At 53.4% G+C, this 25,152-nt stretch overlaps 12 protein-coding genes across 12 annotated transcripts; 6 read left to right on the top strand and 6 right to left on the bottom strand.

Annotated features, from left to right (window-relative positions):
* Window positions 1–162: 162 nt before the first annotated feature.
* On the top strand, window positions 163–2,621 carry CAOG_08050 (hypothetical protein; the record flags this gene model as incomplete). Its single annotated transcript, XM_004342602.1, has 2 exons — window positions 163–216; window positions 276–2,621. The coding sequence occupies 2 exons, from the start codon at window positions 163–165 to the stop codon at window positions 2,619–2,621; spliced, it is 2,400 nt and encodes a 799-aa protein (XP_004342651.1).
* A 122-nt stretch (window positions 2,622–2,743) lies between these two features.
* Window positions 2,744–4,420, bottom strand: CAOG_08049 (metallo-beta-lactamase). The gene is made up of 3 exons (XM_004342601.2): window positions 4,307–4,420; window positions 3,659–4,171; window positions 2,744–3,534 (listed from the first exon to the last, which is right to left on the bottom strand). Exons 1-3 carry the CDS (start codon window positions 4,359–4,361, stop codon window positions 2,822–2,824), a joined length of 1,281 nt encoding a protein of 426 aa, XP_004342650.1. The 5' UTR covers window positions 4,362–4,420; the 3' UTR covers window positions 2,744–2,821.
* Window positions 4,421–4,591: 171 nt separating this feature from the next.
* On the top strand, window positions 4,592–5,883 carry CAOG_08048 (cobalamin adenosyltransferase). Its single transcript, XM_004342600.2, has 3 exons — window positions 4,592–5,098; window positions 5,210–5,250; window positions 5,351–5,883. The coding sequence occupies exons 1-3, from the start codon at window positions 4,655–4,657 to the stop codon at window positions 5,700–5,702; spliced, it is 837 nt and encodes a 278-aa protein (XP_004342649.2). The 5' UTR covers window positions 4,592–4,654; the 3' UTR covers window positions 5,703–5,883.
* On the top strand, window positions 5,884–7,659 carry CAOG_08047 (rho GDP dissociation inhibitor). Its single transcript, XM_004342599.2, has 3 exons — window positions 5,884–6,077; window positions 7,031–7,240; window positions 7,358–7,659. Exons 1-3 carry the CDS (start codon window positions 5,921–5,923, stop codon window positions 7,549–7,551), a joined length of 561 nt encoding a protein of 186 aa, XP_004342648.1. The 5' UTR covers window positions 5,884–5,920; the 3' UTR covers window positions 7,552–7,659.
* Window positions 7,660–7,736: 77 nt separating this feature from the next.
* CAOG_08046 (hypothetical protein) lies at window positions 7,737–10,165 on the bottom strand (the record flags this gene model as incomplete). Its single annotated transcript, XM_004342598.1, has 8 exons — window positions 7,737–7,889; window positions 7,970–8,028; window positions 8,115–8,229; window positions 8,303–8,442; window positions 8,535–8,871; window positions 8,996–9,110; window positions 9,185–9,293; window positions 9,379–10,165. The coding sequence occupies 8 exons, from the start codon at window positions 10,163–10,165 to the stop codon at window positions 7,737–7,739; spliced, it is 1,815 nt and encodes a 604-aa protein (XP_004342647.1).
* A 170-nt stretch (window positions 10,166–10,335) lies between these two features.
* Window positions 10,336–10,989, bottom strand: CAOG_08045 (hypothetical protein; the record flags this gene model as incomplete). Its single annotated transcript, XM_004342597.1, has 2 exons — window positions 10,336–10,592; window positions 10,932–10,989. The coding sequence occupies 2 exons, from the start codon at window positions 10,987–10,989 to the stop codon at window positions 10,336–10,338; spliced, it is 315 nt and encodes a 104-aa protein (XP_004342646.1).
* Window positions 10,990–11,833: 844 nt separating this feature from the next.
* CAOG_08044 (hypothetical protein) lies at window positions 11,834–12,893 on the top strand (the record flags this gene model as incomplete). Its single annotated transcript, XM_004342596.1, has 2 exons — window positions 11,834–11,998; window positions 12,087–12,893. The coding sequence occupies 2 exons, from the start codon at window positions 11,834–11,836 to the stop codon at window positions 12,891–12,893; spliced, it is 972 nt and encodes a 323-aa protein (XP_004342645.1).
* A 24-nt stretch (window positions 12,894–12,917) lies between these two features.
* Window positions 12,918–16,782, bottom strand: CAOG_08043 (hypothetical protein). The gene is made up of 4 exons (XM_004342595.2): window positions 16,737–16,782; window positions 15,940–15,968; window positions 15,511–15,854; window positions 12,918–15,416 (listed from the first exon to the last, which is right to left on the bottom strand). The coding sequence occupies exons 1-4, from the start codon at window positions 16,737–16,739 to the stop codon at window positions 13,240–13,242; spliced, it is 2,553 nt and encodes an 850-aa protein (XP_004342644.2). The 5' UTR covers window positions 16,740–16,782; the 3' UTR covers window positions 12,918–13,239.
* A 533-nt stretch (window positions 16,783–17,315) lies between these two features.
* CAOG_08042 (hypothetical protein) lies at window positions 17,316–18,435 on the bottom strand. Its single transcript, XM_004342594.2, has 2 exons — window positions 18,410–18,435; window positions 17,316–17,941 (listed from the first exon to the last, which is right to left on the bottom strand). The coding sequence occupies exon 2, from the start codon at window positions 17,796–17,798 to the stop codon at window positions 17,475–17,477; it is 324 nt and encodes a 107-aa protein (XP_004342643.1). The 5' UTR covers window positions 17,799–17,941; window positions 18,410–18,435; the 3' UTR covers window positions 17,316–17,474.
* A 272-nt stretch (window positions 18,436–18,707) lies between these two features.
* On the top strand, window positions 18,708–21,282 carry CAOG_08041 (hypothetical protein). The gene is made up of 7 exons (XM_004342593.2): window positions 18,708–18,813; window positions 19,061–19,271; window positions 19,809–20,132; window positions 20,255–20,481; window positions 20,588–20,731; window positions 20,845–20,989; window positions 21,108–21,282. Exons 1-7 carry the CDS (start codon window positions 18,748–18,750, stop codon window positions 21,140–21,142), a joined length of 1,152 nt encoding a protein of 383 aa, XP_004342642.2. The 5' UTR covers window positions 18,708–18,747; the 3' UTR covers window positions 21,143–21,282.
* CAOG_08040 (hypothetical protein) lies at window positions 21,129–22,275 on the bottom strand. The gene has a single exon (XM_004342592.2). The coding sequence runs from the start codon at window positions 22,212–22,214 to the stop codon at window positions 21,300–21,302; it is 915 nt and encodes a 304-aa protein (XP_004342641.1). The 5' UTR covers window positions 22,215–22,275; the 3' UTR covers window positions 21,129–21,299.
* A 136-nt stretch (window positions 22,276–22,411) lies between these two features.
* On the top strand, window positions 22,412–25,152 carry CAOG_08039 (neutrophil cytosolic factor 2). Its single transcript, XM_004342591.2, has 3 exons — window positions 22,412–22,652; window positions 23,334–24,758; window positions 24,871–25,152. The coding sequence occupies exons 1-3, from the start codon at window positions 22,479–22,481 to the stop codon at window positions 25,099–25,101; spliced, it is 1,830 nt and encodes a 609-aa protein (XP_004342640.1). The 5' UTR covers window positions 22,412–22,478; the 3' UTR covers window positions 25,102–25,152.

The following is a 25,152-nucleotide window of genomic DNA, read 5'->3' as shown; positions in this document are numbered from 1 at the left end:
TTTTAACTTCAACTTGTCTTTCTTGGCGTTTAGGCTTTGAAGGCAAAATCATTCCGCGTTAGTACTACATTCTCATTTGCAGAGTAATCTTATTTCATAGCATCAAAACAACAATGGAGAACAATCAAGCTCGTGGTCGTGGCGGGCGACGACCGAACAACAATGGACGCGGTCGAGGTCGAGGAGGTCGAGGTCGCGGCGGCCGACATGCTGGCGGTCGACGTTCTGCTGCTGCTGCTGCTGCTGCTGCTCAGCATGCGTCTCGTGAGCGTCAGGAGCAAAACCCGGAGGAGCGTCAGCGAATGGCGGCTGCGGCTGCCGAGGAGGCACAGCTTGTTGCCAACCTGACTGACATTCAGCGCCGCGGATTGTCGCAGCTCAAGACCCACTTTGGCCGCTTTGTGGACTCTGGCGTCCTGCTCGCTGTCCTTGAAATGCATGGCAATCGATACGAGGACGCCCGCGCGTTCTTGGAGGCGTCTGGCGATGACAATGCCGAGCAGCAGAACAACAACGCTGCTCAGAACAACCGCGCGCGCAACAACAACAACAACAACAACAACAACAACAACAACAACAACTCGAATGTTGTGGATTTGACACACTACAACCCAGCCAACTCAAACAACAACAATGAGCAGATTCCTCAGGATTACTTTGATCTCCCACAGTATGCCGCTGCTGCCAACCCGGTTGCTGCTCCTGCTGCTGCTGCTGCTGCTGCTGCTTCATCCTCGACCGACAAGAATGCTCACTCGACTGTCGAGTCGCTGACGCTGCTCTTTACCAACACGACTGCCGCGCAGGTCACCGTCGCGCGACACATTGAGGCACAAACGGAGCAGCGACCCTTGTACATTGCGCTTTTGCATGCCCTGATCAAGGGCAAGTTTGAGCTGGCATCGTCCATCAAGTCCCGCATTCTCGCTGCCGCTTGGGCCCGGCACGACTTTGCCTTTGCCGACGGACTGCTGTCTGCCACTCCAGCGCCGGTCGCGGAGTCTTCCAACGAGAAGGAGACTGCCGGCACCTCCGCGTCTACCACAGCCACCACCACCACCACCGCGCTGCCGCTGAACTTTAGCGGCGCTGGACTGTTCGGGTTGCCCGAGGTGTTGAAGGCCGCCACTGTGCTCGACTCTGCTCGCCGCATCCGTGTGCTCGAGAAGCGCTTGCGAAAGCTCCAGGAACAGAACGCGGTCAAGCCCCGCAGCGCCACACTCGTCACTATCAATCGCCAGCTCGCGGATTTGCGTGCAGAGGCAGTTCCGGCGGGCAGCATGTCGGGCGCTCTGGCGCGGCGTGTGCGCGTGTGGGCGGACAAGATTGGAGCTGCCGACCTGACCTTCTATGGTCTGCAGATGCCCACCCGCCCCTGGAAGGAGCTGGCCGACTTGGCCCACGTCAACCCTGTGACTGGCATGGCCGTGGATTGGTTTTTGCCCGTGGCCTTTGGCAAGCCAGCGTCAGACTTCCCCAACTCGGCCATCGCCATGCACGGCAACGTTGACCAGAAGGGCCTCGGTGTGCTGATCAACGAGCACCACGTCCCGTACAGCTACGTGCGCAAGCTGGTGGCGGAGAGCAAGGGCGCGCTGGTGCTGGACGAGGACGCCAAGGTCGCCATCAGCGCGTACTCGCCGCTCGACCAGGTCATCTGGTACCACGAGGAGCTCGGCTGCGATGCCGTCGATGCGACCATTGCCAGCCGTGTCGATGCCGGCGAGACGCTGGTGAACATGAACTATGGCAAGCTGATGGATCGCCTGCTGTACCTGACCATGCGTGGCTCTCCCCTCTACGCCAAGCTCATTCCGTTGGCCGAGAAGATGCTGGACATCCAGCTGCCCCTGCCCAGCCCGCTCGTGTGCCTCGGCGATGCGTCCTTCTCGATGGACGTGGCCATCCGCGTCTCCACCATCATCAGCTCGATTGTCGCCAAGCTGACCAAGGCGCATCTCGTCTTCTTTAGCGACAAGGAAATGGTGCCCGACCGCCAGCCCAAGAGCGTGGACGATGTGCTTGTGCTTGCCCGCACGGTCAAGGCGCAGGGTCTGACCGCCCCCGCCTGCGCCCTGATGCCCTTCTACACGGAGAAGAAGCAAGTCCGCCTCTTCATTGTCACCTCGGACGAGATTGAAAATGTCAAGTACAGGCACACGGATGGCACGAGCACTTACTTTCCGCAGCTGTTTGCCAAGTACCGCAAGGAGGTGTGCCCCGACGTGCAGATCGTCTTAGTGTCGTTCAGCGCGCAAAACTCCAAGGGTCGCATGGCCCGCGCTCTCGAGCTGTTTGGCATCACCCCCATCCTGTTCCAGCTGGAGGAGTCCCGCCCCGATCTGTCCAAGCTCGACTCGCTCCTCGCTTCCCTGGCAGTCCGGACGCCAGAGTTCCGCGACGAGATTATCAAGGCTGCAGCCACCATCTCCCAGCAGCCCGTGTCGAGCCCCGTTGGTGTGCTGCGCGCCACCAACGCGGCCCGTGCCGTCTCCGCTGCCGCGCCTGCTCGAGCGCCTCCATCCCCTCCCACTCCCGTCCCGGAAGCTCCCGCAGCCACTGCACCGACTCCTCCGTCTGCCAACGCCGAAGATTGGGTTGTAGTGACTGACCGTGTGTAAATGTGTGTGGTCTGTTGTCGTTGTGAATGATTTTCCGTGTGTTGTACAAACAAACATGTAGTTTTCTCGTCAAAGATATCATAAAGCAAAACCTATTGCGTCGAGCCTTGTTCATCTCCTTGCCAATCGACGGCTAGAATGTGGATTGGTGCGAGCTCGCGTGAAAATAAAAGTACATTTATATTGCCTACACTCGCCAACTATGGCTTCTCAGACATGGCAATCAGGTCGGCGGTAGAGACTTCGGCAGATCGCGATTGCAGCTCAGCAGTCAAAGCCGCTTGCACACGGCCGTGCGCGTCAGCCCAGATCGGGCGGCCAGCGTCTGCAGGCTGGGCTGCGGTGGCAACGGACGCCGCCTCTGCCTGTGCCTTGGACGCAGCCTGCTTGACAGCGGCAACGGTGGGGCGAAGCTGCTGCTGCCGAATGCTCGCTGTGATGCGTTCCGCGGCGACAAGGCTGGTGGGACTCTTGTCGCGCACGTCCAAGCGCAACCCGTCGTAGGCGCATTCGACCGGCATGCCGATGCTGCCCGACGCATAAAGCTTGGCCAGTTTCTTATTGGACGAATGGTGCTCCATCAAGTGGCACATACCCGTGAGATACACCTGACGGGGTGCTGGACGAATCCGCTCGCTGGCGGCCAGCGCCTCGTCCAAGCCAAAGTGGCTCACATGGGACACCTCTTTGAGCGTATCGACAATGAAAATGTCGCTTCCATCAATCCACTCGTACGCCTTCTCGTCCAGGTCTGACACGTCCGACAGGTAGGTGACATTGGAGAAACGAAATCCGAGCGAGGTGCAGTTCTTGCCGTGGGGCACAACAAACGGAGCAAACTCGACGCCGAGCACATTGAAGGGTTGCGTTGGATCGAACACGCAGAATTTGATCTTTGGTACGAGGCCGCTGCCTGTGATGTCAGAGCAGGAAGGAGGACGGCACGTGCGCCAAAAATTAGAGCAAAACAGCAACGGACAAAGCATCATTTATCCAATGCCGACAAAAAAAAGTGGCACAAGGCTACAGCGCCATACCTGTGGCCTTGGTCTCGTCAACCATGTACGGGAAGAGCCTGGAGACGGCCGCCATTGTCGGAGGATCGAGAAACACGGGCAGCGAAGGTTGATCGTCGCGATACATTGTCCAGTCGCGGAGATCGTCCAGGCGCAAAACGGCATCCGCGTGCTCGTGTGTCAGCACAACCGCATGGATGTCTGTGATGCCATAGTCGAGAAACCATCGAATGGCTCCTTCGTAGAAGGACTTGCCGACGTCAATGACAATGTTGCGAACGTGGCTTTTCGCTGCGGCTGCACTCAAGTTTGGATCCACAGTGTGCACTGCGTCGCCGTTCACACTCGTCCCATTCCCGTTGGAGTGTGTCCTGACGTCCTGACGCGGCGACTTTGGTGCGACGCGTGCGCGGACCAAGAGCGACGTGTTTCTTCGGCGATTGCGGCTGTTTGGCTTGACCGAGTCGACGCACGCCGCGCATGTAGGACGCGGCACAGACAAGCATGACACGCTTGGAATTTGGCCCGAGGTACCTGCGGGACGGTCGATGGTTTGTGAGGACACCATTGCGTCAGAGTTACACTGTGAACAACGAAACGCTACACTCCCCGTTCAGCTCCAGTCGCTCAAAGAGCTCAGAGATCAAAGAGCTCAAATGCATCGAGTACCTGTTCCTAGAAAGATGACCTCCTCGACGACGATCTGATTCGAATTGGCAGCCATCGCTACAGTGTCAAATATGAATGTGTGGATGGAACTGAATGATGACCTGTACAAAAACGAACAAAAGTTGACTGGTTTTTGGGCCAACGAGGCAGTATTCAAACAGAACAAGGCATTTTGAGAGTTGTACAACGTGTACAGTATAAATAGGGGTTGTGGTGAGGTTTTGGAGGAGGCGAGATGGTGGTTTTGAGGAAAGGGGGTGAGGCTCTGAGCAGTTCTCATTTTGTGCTTGAATCCATTTTGACAGCTCGCGCGTTCTTAGCCATTGGAAGCGTTGTGACAAGACGAGAATGGCCAAGGAGATCAAAAAGTCAAACATCTACACCAAGACGGGCGACCAAGGGACGTCCAGCTTGTACACGGGCGAGCGACGTACCAAAGCGCACGCCATCTTCAACGCGCTGGGCGACGTGGACGAGCTCAACTCTGCGCTGGGACTCGCGCGCGCCTATTGCGTAGTGCCGTCCACGGGTAGTACTGGGACTACTGATAGTGCTGCTGCTACTTGTACTACAGCAGTGACTGGATCGGGCGCAGAGTCAAGGAAGGGCCAACTCGTGCCGCTGATCGAAGACATTCAGTGCGCACTGCTCGAGATTGGGTCGTCGATTGGAACCCCGCGAACGTGGAAGGCACCCCAAGACGAGTCAGACACGACGCCTGCAGACCAAGGCGTTGCCGCTGCTGGTGATGACGAGGAAGATCCGGAAGAGGCGGCGAAGCGAGCGCGCATGGTAATCCGTCTGAGAACTCAGTGGTGGTTGTTTGTTGTCGTTGCTTTGAGTCAAACGTTGTTTGCTCTTTTCGTTGCTCATTCATTGTTGGGCCATTGTCTCAACCTGCAGCTTGCGAGCACGGCTTTCGACGCTGAAGGTGTCCGATTGGCGTAAGGCGTTCTGCTCGAGCGTGAATAATGATGAAGCTGGTGTTTGGAGGCGTGTCACACTCACAACGACGTTTCCAACCATGGCTTGGACTTTGCACAGAGCACTGGAGCACGCCATCGATCTCTACGACAGCCTCTTGCCAAGATTGACCAATTTCATTCTCCCCTCGGGCGGATTGGCCAGCTCGCACCTGCACCTAGCGCGCTCGATCTGCCGCCGTGCAGAACGCGCAGTCGTGCCTCTGTTGCAGAGCGGTGCCGGCGAGAAATCGGTCGGCAAGTATCTCAACCGCCTCAGCGACTTTTTGTTTGTTGCGGCGCGCTTTGCAGCCCAGCAAGACGGCCAGACCGAGGTTGTTTTCCGCGCTGCTGCCGCTGCAGCTACTGCTGCTGCTACTACTGCGACAGCTGCTGCAGGCAAGCGGGAGCCTCACGAGCGGTCTCTGGCATGAGTAATTTTGTGAATTTGGGGCTTTTTTTCTTCGTTCTTTTTGCTCCATCTCCTGCCCTGTGCTCTGCTGTACCGTGTTTGATGATCCGCACATGCATGTTGCCTCTGTGTGATCTCTCTCTCTCTCTCTCTCTCTTTGTTTTCATTTCAGATCAAAAACAATCCGAATAAAAATATTCCAGTCTTATTTTTTTTTTTTCCCTGTTGTTACAATACAAAATGGCTGACGAGGACATTGAAGTCGAAGAGACCCCCGGCTACAAGGCGCCCAAGGCCGTCGATCTCGACACCCTTAAGAACCTCGACGCCAACGACGAGTCCCTCAAGAAGTGGAAGGAGTCGCTGCTCAAGGGCAGCGGCGGTGCTTCTGCCACAGGTAAACGAATCCAACAATAGAAACAATAGAAGAAGCAAAAAAAAAAAAAAAAAAAAAAAAAAAAACGTATTGACTTTGTATTGAATTTGAATTGATTTCCCACAAAAAAAAAAAAAAAAAAAAAAGGCACAACTTTTTTTTTCTTTTCCTTTGTCGTTTTCTTTTTGTTCGGTTGTTGATGTTCTTCGATTTGGTGATGGAACGAAACTCGGGCAGTCAAGCGTCACAACGTCACAGTTGGGTGTCGTTTGCGGATGGTTGCGTCTGCTCAGCTGGTTGAGTTGGCACAAAAAAAAAAAAAAAAACAAGATTGAAAACGCAAAAAAAAAAAAAAGAGGAAAACGCAATGCTTTTTTTTTTTTTTTTGTGGTTGTTTCTGCTTCGTTTTTGTTCATTGCTTCCGAGCGCGAGTCGCTTCATGCCGCGGCTGCTTGTGTTGCTGTTGCTGCTGCCGTGACTCATCCATCGCATGTGCGTCGCTCTCGTTTTGCAAACGAAAACTTGCCAATTCGAAAGAATGCATTTTTTTCCTCCTTTTTTTTTCTTTTTTTTTTCTTTTTTTTTTCTTTTTTTTTTCTTTTTTTTTCTTTTTTTTTTTCTTTTTTTTTTCTTTTTTTTCTCTTTTTCCCCTTCGACCTCCTGCCCCGTTCCAGTGCTGTGTGTGCTTGTGTTTTGTCGTTGTTTCTCCCACACTTTCACTTTCGGTTTCACTTTGTCTTCATCTCGTTCGTGGTGCACTTTTGCAACATGACTCGATCGCAGTTTCATTCCGACTACGAACATTACAAAAAAAAAAAACTTTTTTTTTTTCAATACAAACAACATTACAGTTCCTATTTTCGTTTGGATTTTTCGATTTTTCTATGGTTTTTTTTTCGATTTTTTTTTTTTTTTTGCCAATGTTGTTTGACTCACACTTCAATCTTGTGCCTTCCTTCCTTCCTTCCCCACAGGCAAGCCCGTCGTCGTGCAAAAGCTCTCGCTCGTTGTTGCCGATCGCTCGGACGTCGCTCTCGACCTGACTGGCGATCTCAACAAGCTTAAGGACGCGCCCTTCACCATCAAGGAGGGATGCGAGTACCGCATCAAGATTGGATTCACCGTCAACAAGCTCGTTGCTGGTCTCCGTTACGTCCAGGCCGTCTACCGCAAGGGCATCAAGGGTGAGGATTCTTGCCTTGTTGTTGTTGTTGGCGCTTTTTTGGAAGCCAACAACTCGGCTTTTCTTATTTTTCCTTTTTTTCTCACTCTCTGCTCCTCCAACCCCTGTTGCAACACAGTCGACAACTCGTCCGTCATGGTTGGCAGCTATGGCCCCAACGCCGAGCCCTACGTCTACACCTCGCAGGTTGAGGAGGCGCCCTCTGGCATGCTCGCTCGCGGCCACTACACTGTCAAGAGCAAGTTCATCGACGACGACAAGGTCTCCCACCTCGACTGGCAGTGGTCGTTCGACATTGCCAAGGACTGGTAACAACCCGACGGGTCGACCTTTAAAAAAAACACAAAAAGTGTGTTGTGCTTCATGTCAAGCCGCTTTTTTGGTTCGTGTAATAAAGTTTAAAAACATACAACATCCAAATCGCGGTAGTGAGCAACCTGTGTTTGCTTCTGTGCGGACGCGTTATCTCGAAAAAGCACAAACAAGTTGAGCTTTTGTCAAGCGTAATGGTTTGCCCGGGTTTGTAGTGAAAGAATGGCATCTCCACGTAGCAAACTACGCAGAACGAAGGATGGGCGGTAGCGAGCAAGCACGTCGGCAATGGTGTGGCCATACTCGACGAAAACAGACGAGAACGCTAGCGGTTTGTGCTGAAAAGACAAAAAAAAAAAAAAAAGGTGAGTTTCGAGTTCACGCGCCGACCTGCCATTCACAAAAGCCGCTGCTGTACCTTCAGTTCAAGAGGGGACTGGGCAAACTTTGCATCGGCAATCTCAAAATACACGCCGCCTGTGAGAGCAGAGAAAAAGATGGTGAGCAATTTTGGATCAACCGCGAGCACAGTAATGAGGGCTTTTTGTTTTGTTGTCCCTTGCCTGGTATTCGCATCGTGTCCTTCGTAAAAAGCATCAATGTAAACAACGGGAAGCTATTCAACGCTTCGATCAGGGTGCTGAGAATCAGGTGGAGGAGCACGATGGAAGATTGAAGCTGCAAGCCAAGTTCAGGTTCCAAATGAGATTTTTGGTGCTCGCAAAGAAAACGAACAGGCCCCGTTTCTTACCAAGAGAGTGTACAAGTAAAACATTGCTGGTGTTGGAAACAGCAGCAGCAAGATGGTAAAGCCGCCCGTTCCGAGCAAAAGTTGCTCGACAGAAAACTCGTTCGAGTCGATGCGATTGCGCAAAGCGTTGCTTTTCAAGCCTGAGCAAATGTCCAAGCAAAACGTTGGCAAAACAAAAAAAAACCTTGCAACGAACCAATTGAATATTCAACACGCAGTTGCCAAAACGTACCGCGGAATAAACGCCACAACGACGCCAGCACAGTGAGCTGCCAGCGATAGATGCGGGCCAAAACAACGTACGAGATCTTGAGATGCAACGAGAGCAGCCCAATCAAGTCCAAGACCAGGGACAAGACCATCGAGCCTCCAATAAGCCCAGAAAAGGCGATTGCGTAGAGCACCAGCGGCAAGTACGGCCGGAGCAGGTGCAGCCACACAGACCACACCTCGATCAGCTGCAGCATGGCGCTGCCGAGTGTCGTGGCAAGAGGTTCGTTCATCTTGATGCCTGCTGGCTCGCCCATCAGCCAATGCACGCGAGCAATCATGGAGTCGTGCAAAAAGTTCTAGTTCAACGAAGATAGGGGTGAGTTTGGTTGTGTTTTTGTTTGTTTGTTTGTTTGTTTGTTTGGGGGGTTGTTTGTTTGCTTCAAAGCCACGAGAACAGTTGGAAGCTCTGGCGCGTTGTACCTGCATCCAGTGGTCGAGCACAACAAGTACTGCGGGCATGTTTGCAATGAGAGCCCAACCGAAATGCACTCCGAAAATGACATCGTTGAGGAAGAGCCAGAGCGTGTTGAATTGCCTAGCTCAGAAGGTGAGACGTTTTGGCCGAGTCGAATCCAAAGGCATGGCAGAACAAAAGAAGAAATCTCTCACCGGATGAAATGAGACGAAGTGGCGTGGCTCTTGTGCCACGCAAGAGGAAGGCTTTGCATGGCGGCTCGAAAGGAGCGCAGCTGTTGAATCCGCACGTTGAGCTGAAAGCCTAGACAAGACACGGCGGTTGAGAAAGGGGATGTTCCGTGTTTTAAAAAACAATCACCACTGTCACAAGGATGACATGCAATTACCGGTCGATGAAATGGAACAAAGCGGAGCTGCATAAATCCGCGGAATACCAATCGGCTGCTGCAAGACCGCCTGTATCGGCTTGCAAATCCACTCCACGAGGAATAGGAAGGCCAGAAAGGCCCTCCAACTAAGCGATGGCCGCTGCTCGGCGACGGCACGCGGTTCTAGTTGGACCGAGGAGGGTAGAATGAGTGCGCCATCAACGGGCGACAAGCCTGCCGATAGATTCATCCAACACAGCGCGTCGTCGACTGGCGAGGCACGTGCAGCTAGTTCCGATGATGACGTGGCGTGTGCAGAGAGCTCGAGCGGTGTTGCTGAATAATACTGCTTGGCGGTTGGTCGAGTAAAGAAGATGAGGCGTGCTGGCTGGGTGCCAAATTGCGCCTCGGGCCACTGTGCTGGGAGCAAGCCAGTCAATGGTGAGCGAATGGCGGCAGAGTTGGCTGAGCAATCTGTACACTGTGCCAGTGCCAAGGTCATCCCGGTGGCGCCAGACAAGGAGTTGTGCGAGAACGGAGCTGCCGCTTCACATTGGCGGCAAAACGCGCGGCCGAGAACGCTCAGCGGCGTGCTTGGCGCGCGTACTCCCGGATCGGCAGTCAGCAGCTGGCGTTGCATCTCTGCCAAGTCCATTGGCGACGGCAGACCCGGATCGAGAGCAGTGTACGCAATGACAGCCTGACGTTCCTCTGCGTCCATCCATCCGACCAGAATTCCTCTACGCATAGCACCGTCCCATGGCAGGTACACCAACTTGGGTTGCGGGCCAGTCGATTTCAGCATAATCCTTTTTGGTGGCTTCAGAATCTCAGGTACGGTGATGATGATGCTGCTGGTGAATTCTGAGCGAAACAAAACCTGAGACGAATCTGAAACGGACGTTGACAAGCGAGGGGAGTGGTGTGTTTTGAGCACCCGACTTTTGTTTTGGTGTCTTGCGCCAAGCTGAACAATCAAGTCAGCAGTGGCTTGTTCGGGTTGCCGGTCGCGCGATCAACGAGGCGGTGCGGCAGGTCAATGCTCGCGCGCCGTCGCAGCGAGTGGAGCCACGGATTGGCTGCGAGTTGGTCCTCTTGTCCGACGACGCCACCACCAGGACGCTGGCTGCTCTTAGTGGCGCTTGCTTGACTGGCAGTCGTAGTCGAGTGGAGCGGGACGGCCTTGGCAGCGGCAGGCAGCAGCAGCACGAGCGCAAGGGCGAGCAATCCGGCTGCAATCAGCAGCACAGCAACGAGCATGCGACGAGTGATCCCCCCCAAAAAAAAAAGTTTAATAAATCATAAGCAAGTATTATTGTTGTTATTTGCTCGATCGTTTGAATACTGAGCTGAGCGCCATGAGCGACAACGAAGCAGCAGATGGCTCGACAAAACGTTTGGAGTTTCGATGGAAGTCGCGTCATCCAACGCTGTTTCAGCGGCTGCTTACTCGGCTTTTGTTGTCGTTCTTGTTGCATACAATACGGCACAACCAACAGCCCCACACACACACACACACACACACACACACACACACACACACACACACACACACACACACACACACACACCGCTGTCGATGAGCTGGTTTGTGTGGCGTCGAATGAACACGACAATCAACAACCTCATTGCGTAACAGCCTGACGTCATGGTTGCCTTATTCCGTCCTTTTTTTTTTTTCTTTTTTTTTTTTCTTGAATTACCTCATCGTTCGTTTTCTCTTGCTCACTTTCTCTCTCGCTTCCGCTGATCACGTAACGCCCCGCTTCTTCCTCCCGTCTATTACACAACCGACCTGTCGCTTCCTCTGCCCTCCGTCGCTCCCTCCCCCTCTCTCTCTCTCTCCCTCACTCTCTCGCGCTTCTCGTTTGGCTATTTCAATTTCCAAATCCAAAACTCACTCGTTCCTCACTCTTCTTTTTTTTTCCAATCGCCTCAACTGACCTTCAGCAGCTTCCCAACTGCCCCCCTGCGCCTTTCCTCAGGTTGTTCCCCGCGTCCCCAGGCCCCCCTTTGCCCTCCCAAAAACAAAAACAAAAAAAGAGCCGCACGACGCCTTCTCGTTCGTTCGTTCGTCCCGACCTCCCCTTTCTTTGTGTGCCCCACGCTTGTCTTCCTTCAAGCCGCCCAGCCCACACATCGACCTTCCCAACCAGACACTCAGTTGTCCGAAGAATAGCATCCATCCAAAATCCAAAAAGGGACCCCGTTTCAAGACGCTCGTCCTTTCCGTTTTTTGGCTTGTTTTCTCATTTTAACACTGTTTCTCAGAAACTTGTACATTTTTCATCTTCTGTTTTTCTTTGATTCTTTTTTTTTTACTTGACGGACTTGCTTTCTCAATCCGTCGTGTGTAACGCCTGATATTTTCTTTCCAACCGCGCGTTTCCACGTCTCTTTTACCGTCTTCTTCCTCCTTCAGTCTTTTGTCGTCTTCGACCGTTCCCGAAGCAAGCACCCCATTTTCGCAATCATGTTGTCCTTTGCTACCGCCGCAAACCCGTCCTCGCACGTCGCTGGCGCCACCCAAGCTGCTCATGCCGCCGCCAGTGTCGCCGCTCACCCTAGCATGCATGGTCTTGCGCCCGTGGTCGCCCCTGTCCCCGACCTCGACGCGCAAGACCACTCCGATTTCCAGGTCCGCGACACCGAGTTGTGCATTTAGCATTGACGGGGTGGACACCCTTTCGCATCTCATGCTGGAAAACACCCAAGTTGACCTCAAGCTGCTCCTCGCGACCCCCGACATTATGGGCGCCAGTGTCCACTCCCACTTGGCAGATGCTGCCAACCCGTTGCCCGCCTGCTTTGTTGACCTGACTGCCGAGCCCGTGCTCAAGAAGGGTCGTCCCATGGCTTCTCCCCTTGCCTCGTCCTTTGACGCTGTCGCCGCTGCTCACACTGCCGATCAGCATCAGCAGCAGCAGCAGCAGATGGCCGACTTGCAGTACTTGGAGCATGCGTTTGACTCGCTCGACGCCATGCTGCAGCACGAAGTCATCCCGCCCGTCGTGGCTGCTTTGCCAGCGTCCCCCAGCTCTTCGAGCTTTGCCTCTTCGCCACGTCTGAGCGCTCGTCGCTCGTTTGCCGAGATTGAGGAGAGCTCTACCAACATGTCGTCGACCTCCATGCTGAGCTCTCAGACCTTTGACCTGAGCCTGTACGAGAAACAGGCAGCCCTGGTGAAGGGTCCCGCCCCTGGCTCTGTGGCTGCCGTTGCTGCCGCCGCTGCCGCTGCCGCCATTGCTGCAGGTGCTTCGCCCACGACTCCTGCCCGCAAGCCACGCGTTGCTGTTGCCCCCGCCACCCAGCGCACTGAAAAGTATCTGGAGCGTCGCCGCAAGAACAACGAGGCCGCCAAGCGCTGCCGCGATGCCAAGAAGCTCAAGGAGGACATGACTGGCCTCATGGCCGATGCCCTCTCTGAGGAGAACCAGCAGCTTCGTGCTCGCGTGGCCTTCCTCGAAGACGAAATCGAAGAGCTCAAGCGTATGGTTCTTTCGCGAGCCGTGTCGACCCCTTCCACGGCGTAAAACAAAAACACAGTCACACACAACGAAAAAAAAAAACTATGGTGCATGGTTAAGTTGGTTTTTTTTTTTTCAATGCAGTTTGTTCAAGTTGTGGTGTTTTTGTTTGATTTTTTTTTTCTGGCCTTGAATACAAACACCCAAAAGTCTCAAACAACAAAAACCGTGTTCCAAAACTGATTGAAACAAAAAGAACTTGTTCGAAACAAGTTGAAACAATGCAATGACGGAAAGATGTTGTCGTTGGAACAGTCGAGCTGTCTAACACATCATAGATTTGCAAAAAGAGCACGAGCAAAGAGCTTCGTGAACTGAAAGACAGACAGCAAGAAACAGACAGGTCCAAATGCTACTGATCAGTGGAAGAATCATCAGTCTGGCTTGACGAACCATCCGCCATACTCGAATCCTGGCTGGACGAATCGTCCTCGTTCGGCACGACCCAGTCACCCGTGTCGGGAAAGCGCGACCACATGAAAGGCACAATTCGGCGCACATCCTCGCCCATGAGAACAATCACACGAGGGTCGGGTTGCTCGTTGAATGTTGCCAGTTCTTTGGCCCATTTCCGATCTGCCGCAAGACGAGTGGCTTCTTTCAGGCTTTGACTCGCGGTTCCAGATACCATCACGACCATCAGTACGTCGCAGGTCTCGCCGGTCTGCGAGTCTGTAACACCTGCGGTCACCTGTTTCAGAGTCGTTTGGATCGTGTCATGGGTATCTCTGAAAAATTTGTCTCGACTCACGGCTTGACGATGCTTGAATTGGAAGAGAAGCAACACGGGTTTCGTCTTTGCGTACAATTTGTGCTCAGCGGGAAGCAAGACCCACATGTCGACTCCATAAGTGTTTTTCAGCGTCTGAACTACCGGAATGCGGCTTGCTGGGGTGTCAACACAGGAGGCCATCGAGCCGAAATCCTCTTGCTTGAGGGACCAGGGGCTTCTTCCTTGAACCCGACGAGTGAAGAACTCGAAGGTCGAATTGCTGTTGGACAGAATCTGCGTGTCCTCGATGATCGGCACGTAAGAAGCAGACGGGGAGAAGGCGTGGAGAAGTGCGGTAGCCTGAGCAAAACCGCGAAGGTCGGTAAGGTTTTTGATGCGCAGAAGGCTGGCGACATTGCGATCCTGACCAGTTTGAACGAGCAAGCGGAGATGTGCCGTCAACGACAAGTGCGCAGCGGTTTCGAAAATATCCCCGTCTCCAACAGACTCGAAAGGGATCTGAAACAAATGCACTGCATGCCCGCAAGTCGTTGCAAAGTTCTGGTTGAGCAGGTAGTTCATGAACGGAATAGGACAACCGACCACGACCTCGCCAACAGCGCCTGGAGCCAGAGTCAGAATCCCTTCGAATGCGAGCCTTTCAATCGTCACCTGATCAATAGCTGTCGATGCCGGAACAGACTGCTGGGTCAGCGTGAGATCAGCCAGCTGAAGGATGTTGTCTGTGGACTTTGCAAACGCTTCGATGTTGCTTGTAGTTCGGGGTTGCAGCGATCCTGCAAGCTGCCAAAGGACAGTTTTGACGTTGTCCTTCCCGGGCGCTGCTCCGAGCTGAGTATGCCACGAAAGGTCTTGGAGGAGAGTCGGAGCACCGCCGACATCTTGAACAAACTGGCAAAACTGGACGTTGTCCCGCCACGATGGGTGGAGCTGGCTTGAAGATGCCAACCATTTCGTCTCAAGTAGGTCTAGGGCAGTAGAAAGCGGGAGCGGCTCCAGATACACCATTTTCATCCTATGAGTCGTGAGCGGGTGCTGGGTCAAACCGGCGGTTGAAGTGGCTGTCAAAAGTACCACCACAGTGTTCTCATCTGAGCCCATGTTGCATGCGAGTATTTCATTGAAGGCATCAGCAAGCGCGCGGCTGGCGGCTTGCGAGGTCTTGTTTTCATGTTCACACAGGAAGCGGTGGGCGAGCTGATATTCATCGATGTGGATGATCAAAAGAGCGTGTTCATCGTCGGGAATCTGCTGGCGCTCGCGCAAGCGTCGCCAGAGCTCGCGGATGACCGATTTGACGTCGAGGTCGCTCATCCGACTCAGCAAATCACGAACTCTCTTGATGGGCAAGTCCAGCAGGCCGCGAGCAGCAAGACGTTTGGCAAGCCAGACGTCGGTGCCAAAGTCATCTGCAGATGCGAGACCGTCGCCTCGACCGTTGAAATCAATGAAGACGGTCTGCGTACAATGGGTGAGCAGATTAATCAACAATGACCTGTGCTTCTCTGGAAAGCCGAGATCCGCTGCCGGATTCTCGAGAGCCTTGAGGAGGTGCGTGATAATGTTCGCGCCGTAGGTTGTTTTGCCCATACCGCTCATGGTGGCGACTTGCAAAAATCTGAATCGGTCGCGAGCCAAGCGAGTGCCAAAAAACGATTCGTGAATTTCGGTCAGAATCTCTTTGGTCGTGTTGTGGCGTGGGTAGACAGGGTCGACAGCCTCAGGCCAATCTTCCCGGGCTCGTTGCTGGTCCGGGGCACGCTTCAGCTCGCGAACATCGGTGGGATACGAGGGGCCTATCGACAGCAAGCAAACCGAGGAATGAGTGAAAACACACACACACACACACACACACACACACACACACACACACACACACACACCACATACCAGTGATGTTCGTTGCAGCAAGCTGCCGTCGCAGCTGTTCGACTTGCTGGACACTTTGGTCGGTAGCTAGCTTGGAGTTAAGCTCGTCATTCAGCGCCCCAAGCAACCTAGCTCCCAACAAATTGCGGACCACCAGCTTGGCACAGCTGAGAGATAATTCCAACTCCAGGAGTGCAGCTGCGGCATCGGTTTTCTGCTTGTCAGTTGGAGCATCAGTGCCCGCTTGTTGACCATTCAAAAGCTGCTTGAGCTTGGCGCGTTGGGCAAGCTGGGTGGTAAGTTCTGAAATTGGCGCCAAATCGACTGAGACGCCAAGACATGCGGCCAACGCGCTCAGCTGTTCCCTGTCCAAATGCAATAAAAGCAAAGTTAGTCAAGTCAGGACAAAGACAACTACAGTGTGACGAGTAGGGCAATCACATTCATTACCTGAACGGTGCTTGAGCTGGATTCGCTGCCTATCCAAAGAAAAAAAAAAGCAAAAGTGAAACAACTGGTCAGAACCTCCTTTCCTTGCCGCCATCAAAGTCAAAATCGATGCTTTAGTTTTGTTGACTAAATTACACCGAGGGCGTGTCACAAGGAACTGAGGGACGGCAGGCGGGGAGAGCGGGAGAAGGGAGAAGCAGAAAGGAAGAAAGGGAAAAAAAAAAAAAAAAAAAAAAAAAAAAAAGGGCAGGAACAGCCAACACGACAGTCTGAAGCGACGGGTGCGAGCCGGCCATGCCACCATACTTCTCTATTCGCGCTCATAGTATCACTCAACGTAGTAGACGGAGGGGCGCTGAAACGACAGGAGCCGGTTGAGAAAATAAAAATGAAAAAAGAAGACAAAGAAAAGAAAAAGATAAAAAAAAAAGATAAAAAAAAAAGCCATGCGCTCGTTCGCCGCTGGTTCGGGGCTTCAATGCGCAGCGGCTCAATTGCAGGGGCAAGGGATCATTTGCATTGCAGCGGCATGCGAGCGGGGAGGGTGGAGAGGCGACAGACAGGAGCAGGGAGAAGATTCCAAACCAAAGCAAAAAAAAAAAAAAAAAAAAAAAAAAAAAAGGCGCCAAAATTCGCCAAGAATCGCCAAGAACTGATCGAGTCGTTCGACCCCAGTTTCGATGGAAAGAGTCGGTGAAAGTATCAACAATGAATCGCGGCACTGTGTCTTGCGGGTGGCAGAGTGCACGATAGAGTAGAGTGGGAGAGACCCATGAATAGGCCTTCGCAGCAGTTACCATGTGAGAAAGCAACGAAATGGACTGAAGTGAAACAGATTTGTTTCGCTTTTGAGAAGTGATTGTTGTCCTCCAATTCCGAAACTTGCCCATAATGATCCAGAATACAGTGCGTGTATGATCGAGTATTGCGGTGACGAACGGACGGAAGGGGGTACGGTGTTCTGCAATGGTAATTGAACACTCGTGATCAAAGATTGAACGTACAAGGCGTGGATTTGTGATGGACAATGCAACCTTCCATAAACTATGATTGTTCATGTGGATGTGCGAATTTGGTCAGTGAAACAGAAGGAAATGCCAGACAGCTGCCAATGCACCTGATCAGTGAACGAATTGTCATTTGCATGGTGGCTCAACGAATCATCGCTCTGGCTCAACGAATCGGCAGTCTGGCTCGACAATCGACGAATCATCCTCCAACAATCGACGAAACATCCTCCATTGACAAGGAGGACAAATTCTCATCTGGCCGCTTGAAAAAAACAAAAAAACGCACCGCTGCTTCCGCTGCTTCCCCTCATTCATGGCTCCGTTGGTCCTCCACCCCCTACTGCCGTCGTGATACGAACGAGATTGTGCCAACGTTCAAACATCATTCACAATTCACATGCTTTGAAAACACAGGCACATTTGGACAATGCAACAAACGACAAACCAACCCAAAAAGAAGACAAAATAAACACCCTCTTCTTGCGCGCTTCTGCTATTTGTTGCTTTGACTTGTTTTTGTTGTTGTTACTCGTCCTTGGCCGCTTGTTGCTGGAGTCGCAGCTCGGTGATGCGTCGGAAGGGATTGTCGAGAGGCTTGCGGGGGTTGGAGTACCGGTCCAAGTGTCGCTGGTAGGCCTCGACGACGTCTTTGCAGTTTTCGAGGTGGTTGACACCCTCACGGCGATAGCATGCCGAGGTCTGCTCTCGGAAGATGGCGGTGACTTCTGTGAGGATGAGGCGCTCGCGAACAAAGCGCTCCTTGCCCTCCGCCACCGAGACGGGATCCGTCCAGTCCACGGACGACGTGTCGAACGTTGGGTGCTCGTATGTTGTGAATCGGGTCGCCATTCTGGTTTGTTGTTGTTGTTGTTGTGTACAGGGGCCTTTTGCAAAATCAGCTCGAAATGGCTTGACGAAGCGGGTTGTGTTGGTCTGTTCCTTGGCTTGTTTTACTTTCGGCTTGATTCTTGTACTGCCTGATCTAAAGCAATCTGTTGTCAAGCATACAACGAGGATGACAGCAAGACCAGGTGAGTGGAACGATGCTAGAAAGGGCGATGCAGTTAGAGTTGGTGTATTGTGGCGGACCGTTCCCTTCCTTCTTCCTCTGCGCCCCCCCCCCCGCCTCCGCCCCTGGGGTCCCGTTTCGTGCTTCAAGAGGCAGTGATGCAGCAATCACCACCCGTCGCACTGTCTCTGCAGACGGGCAGCCCTCAGTCACGATGGAAGGACGAGATCTCCGTTCCCTTTTTTTTTTTTTTTTCTTTTTTTGTTCTGGATCCCTTGTGGTCCTCTTTCCTCTGCTTTTTTGTGTTTGTTGCTGGCGCTGAGCAGGTCTGTGCTTGCGGAGAAACGCCGTCGTCCTTGTGACTTCCACCGAATGAGTGTGGAAAAGGGGAGACCACCAAACCCACACACACACACAGCACTGGAGCGTAGCGTGGCTTGTATTCAGTCACCTTTGCAATAGAATCAAATAGAGGAGGACTGAGTGAATTATGAATCGCGATTCAAATCCACTTTGACTCGATACAAGTACGAACGACGGATGTTGGATTTGTAATGCAGTTCAATGCAATGAAAGGTCGCTCAAGTATTAAACCGAAGCTCTCGCAATTTCAGACCTCGATTCGGTTTCCGAGCTCCGAGCTCCTTCCTCTTGGTCCAGTGAGCTCGAATGAAAAATGTAGTCGATATTGATGTGCCAGCAAGTGAGCATGAATTGGATTTTTGTGTCCCAATTGGTGGCAAACGCACTCATTTCTGAACAAAAAGACAAACGTTTGAGAATTTCAGAATGTCGGACGAAGATTTCGAAGGTCTCACTGAGGAAGAGCTCAACCAGCTCGCCGACGAACTGAAGGTGAGCGACAACAAACCAGGACTGGGACGCTGGATCGTGATCGACAGAACACTGCGTTGCAGGACCAAATTGGAGAGAATGAGAAAGCAAAGGTTTGACAAAAAAACAAAGAGTCAAAAAAGAGTCAAGCGCCGTGAATGCGGCAGTAACGTCAAGCGATTCTAGTCGAATCAATCTCGTTACTCCTCCTGTTTTTTTTTTTTTTCTTCAATTCCTCACAATCCCGTTGTGCTGCATACTTGGGCAGGACGAGTCCGCGCCCTCCCATCCGCGCGGCGCTTCATCATCGTCGTCATCGTCTGCGCCACGTCGTCCAACTGCAGCGGCGTCGTCGTCGTCGTCGTCGTCGTCGTCGTCGTCGTCGTCGTCGTCGTCGGGCGTCGATTCGTCGAGCTACAATCCCGACCAACTCAAGAAATTCATGCTTTCGCAAGCCGAGAGCACGCCCGACGTGAAGGGTAACCCGCACTCACTCACTTGGCCACTCACTTAGTCACTCAATCACTCAGTCGCTCGATCCGAGCACAGCACAGCGACGTCTGAAATTCGAGAACGAGACAAAAGATTGGTTGACGAATTTGCTCGGCACTCCTGTGATCGCTGGAAGGATTCGTGATCACGATCACGGCGGCTCGAATTTTTTTGAAGTTCAGGAGATTGCGCGGTCGGATCTCATGCTGTACACCGGACGACGCATGGAGCGAGAGTTTGATCTCCAACAAAAGATCCACAGAGAAACACTCTGAAAGTGACAAATTCGTCAACCCTCAGATTTGCTGTCTCGAGCCGTCATCGCGTGCTAACGAGATCTCAGAGAGCGAAAATGATCAAGGGATTGCAGAGAAACGAGCGAGAAGGGAAATTCCTCAACACTCATTGAACTGAGAAATCTGGCCGCTTGTTTCGAATGCTGACTTTGACCCTTTTTTTCCCCCCCCCCTCTCTCTTCCTGTCATTTGCGTGTTGTCTGTGGAACTCTCGGATCTTCACTTTAGAGAAAATCCCGTATCGCACACCCACCAAGTCCGCTACTTCATCCACAACGTCGTCGCCGGCATTCAGCAAGCAGCCACCGGTTGCCACTGAATCCGCGGCTGCATCCAAGGCACGCGCCGCGATTGATGCCGATGACGAGCTCCTTGTCGCGCTCACCGGCCAGTCCGAGGCGGATTTGCTCAAAATGGCCGAGGAGCTGAATGAAGAGGATCGTGAGCGCGGCCGTGTTGTCCGTCCGATTGTTGCAGCTGGCCCTGCTGGCAGCCGTAGCAGTGGCAACAGCAACAGCAACAGCGGCATCGGCATGCCCTCTGTTGTGGTTGGTACGTTGGTCAGCTCTGTGCTATCGTTTCGTTGCCTCCTTCTCTTTTGTTGTTTGCTCACATTCTTCAATTTCCTCTGCCTCGCGCTCGTCTGATGCCCCCTATGCGTGTTCTCCACACAGCAACTCAAGTCGATCGTCCGCGCGATGACGGCGTCAATTCCGTCGACTTGGACCAGACCCTGAAGCGTGTCGAGTCCAACGATTCGACGCTCACCGCCATCAACCTCAACAACCATCCCGACCTGACGGTGGAGCGTGCTGCCGCGTTTGCCCGAGCTCTTGGTGGCAACACGCATATCATTGACGTCAAGATGTCCAATGCGCACGTTTCGGATGCTGTTGCTCACGTAAAGCTTGCTTTGGTTTCCAATTTCTGCAAAGTGGCCGCGTGGTTGCTCACACTCTCGTTTCCTTCCTCTGTGCGTTTGTGTCGTGTGTGGGTGTGCTGCTCAGGATCTGATTGACTCGCTCAAGACCAACTCGACCATTCAAGTGCTGCACCTCGAAACCAACCAAATCTCGGGCAAAGTGATCAAGCAAATGATTGCGGCGATTGTGGACAACAAGACCTTGATCGAGCTCAAGCTGACCAACCAGGTGTGTCTTCATTGATCTGATCTGTTGGTGCAAGTGGGGGCCAATTTCTTTTCTCACTTCTAACTTCTTCTTTTTCTTTTTCTTTTTTGCCGCTTCCACTTTCACTGTCGCAGACGAACAGCATTGGCGACAGCTACGAAATGGAAATTGCTCGTTTGATTGATGGCAATGACACCATTCGCAAGCTTTCTCTCTCATGCCGCAGCGTTGCCGCTCGCAACAGCATCGAGAAGGTGGCATCGCGAAACAGCGAAGCAGGCAAGTCGTCATGTGCTGTGCTTGGTTTTGTCATTCAGACTATCTCTTGCTGTGCTTCAGTAGGGATGCTTTGCGCTGTCGAGACTAACTTGTTGACTTGGTTTTGACATTGTGACAGCTCGCAAGCGTCGTGTTGCCGCCGGCAAGAAGTAACACAAGAAGGAACTTGGCTTTTGTTTGTTTTCAGTTACAATCGTGAAGCAGACGCTTGCCATGCTTCTCGTGCTCATGAGTCATTCATTAAATCAATCCATCGCAACATACTCGTCTCGATACGTGGCCACCAAAACCAGCAATCCTGTTCTAGTTTCTAGTTTTGCCCGGTCCAATCGCGCAGTGCTCGCAGAGTTATAGAAGTTCGAAAGCCACGAGGTAGAAGCTCTCCGCTTTCGAGGGGATCAGCATCGCGGAATGCAATCTCGTGCGTCCAGCGCCAGCGCGCAGGTCCCACAAGCACGACCAAATCGCCAGGTGCCAGCCACACGTCCACCGCTGTCTCTTCTGGCATGTGAGGAAACGTGTTGCAAAATGCTTCGACAGACGCTGGGGTGCCAGACCGTTCTGGCGGTACAAGGTGGCCGGCAGCCCGCTCGCGAGCCCAATGTTGCTGCCACAGCTCGAGCGAAGCATCTCCTGAAATCGGCTTGAATGTCATGACGGTGGGAGCGCCCAGCGACAGAGAAACTACCAGATCGTCGAACTGTAGCAAATCGACATGTGGGCGAATGCCCTTGCCAGGTGAGTAGACATTCAGGATGAGCTGGTTGAAGAGTGGCGATCGCGTTGCGAGTCGCTGCAGCTCCAGTTCTCGTGTCATGTTAGTAGTATTGACATCTGCTTGTTGAGCCTCTTGTGCTGTAATTTCTTGGTCTTGACGCACTGACTCGTTGCGGTGCTCGTTCTGCAGCGCAGCAATGACCTGGGGCAGGACCATTGCCACACGATCCGCTGCCCAAGTGGCAAACCACGGAAGCTGGCCAAAATGCATCATCTGATCGAGATACGCGTGTTCCTTGGTCGGCTGAGCGTCGTCCACCTGGTCGGATCCGACATTCGCGTTGGCGATGGCAACCGCGGCTCGTTGCGCCTCGGCTTCGGAGCGAGACTCGTCCACGGTCGCAAGCAAGCCATCGCAGTCGTCCGCGTCCAGCAAGTTGCGCACAATCACGAGTCCCGGGACGCGCGGCTCGGCGTGGATGGATTGTCTCTGCGTCTGGGTCGCCATCAATGTTCCTTGGCTCGTCAATAGAGTTCCATAATCCCTGAGCAAAAAAAAAAGCCAGAGCGATGCTGGGGGGGGGGGGGTAAGAAGCGGGACTGAACATGATGAAACATCCATACTGAAAATAAAATTGCAACCTTTTGCTCAGAAATTTGCCCCTTTCTCAGTCTTTTTTTTTTTTTTTTTTTTTTTGTCGTTGTCATTCTCAGTGTTCTCGTCAACTTTCCCACTACTGCACTCTGCAAAGACCCCGACCACAGACACACAATGTCGCTCAAGGACACGCTGGTCAAGTGGAACGAGGCTGCCGGTCTGTTTGACAAGGGCGAGTCCGACAAGGCGCTCGACCTGCTCGAGAACGACTGCGGCGACTCGTCCAAAATCATGTTCACGATCGGATCCATCCAGCTGCGCGCCGGCCGCCACCCCGAGGCCATCCAAGTGAGTCTGTTTGAAGGGGTGGGGGCGGAGGTCCATGTTGTGTGCCAGAGTGGCAGACGAGCCAGGCAGCGAAAAGCGAGAGTTGCGGCTTTTGGAGTGGTTCGATGCAACCCGGACCAGTCAACCGCCGTTTCCACCAACGTTGGGGACTCGGATTGACGGCCGGATGAGCAAGGACGTAGGTGTGCTTGGTCAGCGCTTGCCAATGGGCCCGTGGCGGAAGCGTCGCCCTCAGAGTCGCGTCCTCGCGCAAGTGCGAACGTTCGGGTGGCCAAAACACAATGCCAAAGAAAAAAAAAAAAAAAAAAGCTGCTGGTTTTCCATTGCAAATTTCCAATGCAAAAGCGAGAATTCTACAACTCGGTTTGTGTTTTCGAGTTCAACGAGCTGATGCATTTGATTCCGATTTGATCCTGAGTTGATCCTGAACTATCAGGCTAGTTTTGATGTTGATGGATCTCTTGACTTGATTCTTGCTTCTGAACCACTCAGAATCTGTGATTCGATCCTGAATCTCAATCAACGACCGACCTTTTTTTTTTTTTCTTTCTTTCTTTTTTTTTTTCTTTTTCTGGAGGGGGAGGTTGGAACACGAAACGTTTCGTCATGCGCGCTGCTGAGATGCAACAGTTACCAAACTAACTCAATTGGATCGCTTGTACTCGCTTTGGTTTTTGCTAGGCGTTCACGGCCGCTGTCACCAAGGACGAACACCTCGCAGTCGCATACTTCCAACGGGGCATTGCCTATTATAGCGACCAGAACTACGAGATGGCGCTGGAAGATTTTGACGAGGCCTTCCGACGGTTGCGAGGGAACGATCGCATCGACTACACGCAGCTCGGAATGGCCCACAAACTGTACATGTGCGAGGTTTTGTTCAATCGAGGCCTGGCCCTCGCAGGTCTGAACGATATGCAGTACGCTCAAGAGGACGTGGCGTCGGCTGCAGAGTGGAAGCGAGAGGTCAAGCACCAACGCATTGAGGAGGTTGCCGCCGCGTTTGCTAGCGGCGCGTTTAGTTTGGCAAGCACGCCGCTGTACACCTTGGACTCGGAGTGCATCTTTCGGCCTCCAAAGGACAAGATCGCCTCGGCTGGCACCGTGTTTAAGGCCCAGAAGGCCAAGGTCGTCGCCGCAGTGCGACAAGGCGACAATTACTCTGGGTTTTCCGGTCGGCAGCTTCTCGAGAGCGCTGCTTCCGGCAACGTCGATGCCGCGCGTCAGCTGCTGGCCAAAGGTTCGGCATCCCTGCCGTCGTACGAGCTTGCAGAGCCCGAGTACGACGAGTTTGCCGAGGACGATCCCCCGCCAGTGGCTGCGCCTCCAACGACCCGCGCTCCACCGCCCGCGCGAAGCGTCCCGCGTTCGGCTCCGCCAGCCAAGGCTGTGCCCGCTGCGAGCCAAGCTCGACCAGCACAGCAGCCATCGCGCCCCGCTGCTCCTGCGGTGACTCGCCCGCCTGCCGTTGCTGCAGCTGCTGCACCGACGTATCAATCTCCCCAGCAGCAGTACCAGGCACAGCAGCAGCAACAGCAGCAGCAACAGCAGCACTATGCTGCTCAGCAAGCGGCCATTCTGGCCAAATCAACCGTCCCTGCCGCTGCCAACAATGCGAAATTGTCCCAGTACACCAAGCCCAACCCTGCTGCCAGTCTACCTCGCATGGCGCAGATGCAAGCGTCACGGCCAGCCCCGGCTCCTGCGGCTGCTCCGGCTGCATCGCGGCCAGGACCTTCTGCTGCACGTCCAGGTGCGGGCGCCGCACGTCCTGCTGCCGCCGCGGGCGGGGATGCGTACGCCCAACCCTTCCAAACACCAACCACGTACGCCGCCAATCCATCGCGACCAGCCGCAAATCCATCGCGACCAGCCGCAGCTCCAGGTCGACCTGCTGCTGCTCCTATGGGTGCTGGCGCCGGTGCTCCCCGTGTGAGTGCGATGGCCAGCAAGTTTGGCACCCCAGCTCCCGCCGCCGCAGCAGCAGCCCCTTCCAACGCCGGCTTTGCCAATCTGCGAAAGACCGGCAATGCCTTTGGTGGTGGCGTTGGTGGTGGCGTTGGTGGTGGTGCAGCTCCTCCGCCTGCTGCCGCCACAGTTCAAAAGGTACCCTCCCAAAACGAATAAGTTGGTTTGTTGGTTGGTTTGGTTGGTTGGTTGTTGTTTGTTTGTTTGTCTCAAATTCGTGTCGCGCTCACCAATTTTTTTTGTCGCACAGCTCAAAATCAAATGCCATTACAAGGACACGCGCGTCATTGTGCTTTCGCAGGATGCCTCGTACAACGAGCTATGCGACATGATCCAATCCAAGTTCAACATCAGCGGGCTGGCGTTGCAGTACAAGGATGACGAAGGCGACATGGTCTTGCTCAGCGACCAAACTGATCTCGATGTTGCACGCGAATCGCTGGGCGAGCGTATGCAACTGTGGTGCGTGGAGCCAAAGTAGCCTGGGTCTTTTGATTCGGTTTCGACAAGGTTGCTTGTTTTCCATGCGTGT

The sequence above is a fragment of the Capsaspora owczarzaki genome (genome assembly GCF_000151315.2).
Source record: "Capsaspora owczarzaki ATCC 30864 unplaced genomic scaffold supercont2.17, whole genome shotgun sequence".
NCBI classification, from domain to species: Eukaryota; class Filasterea; order Ministeriida; family Capsasporidae; genus Capsaspora; species Capsaspora owczarzaki.
This window is presented reverse-complemented; position numbering and strand designations above follow the sequence as displayed.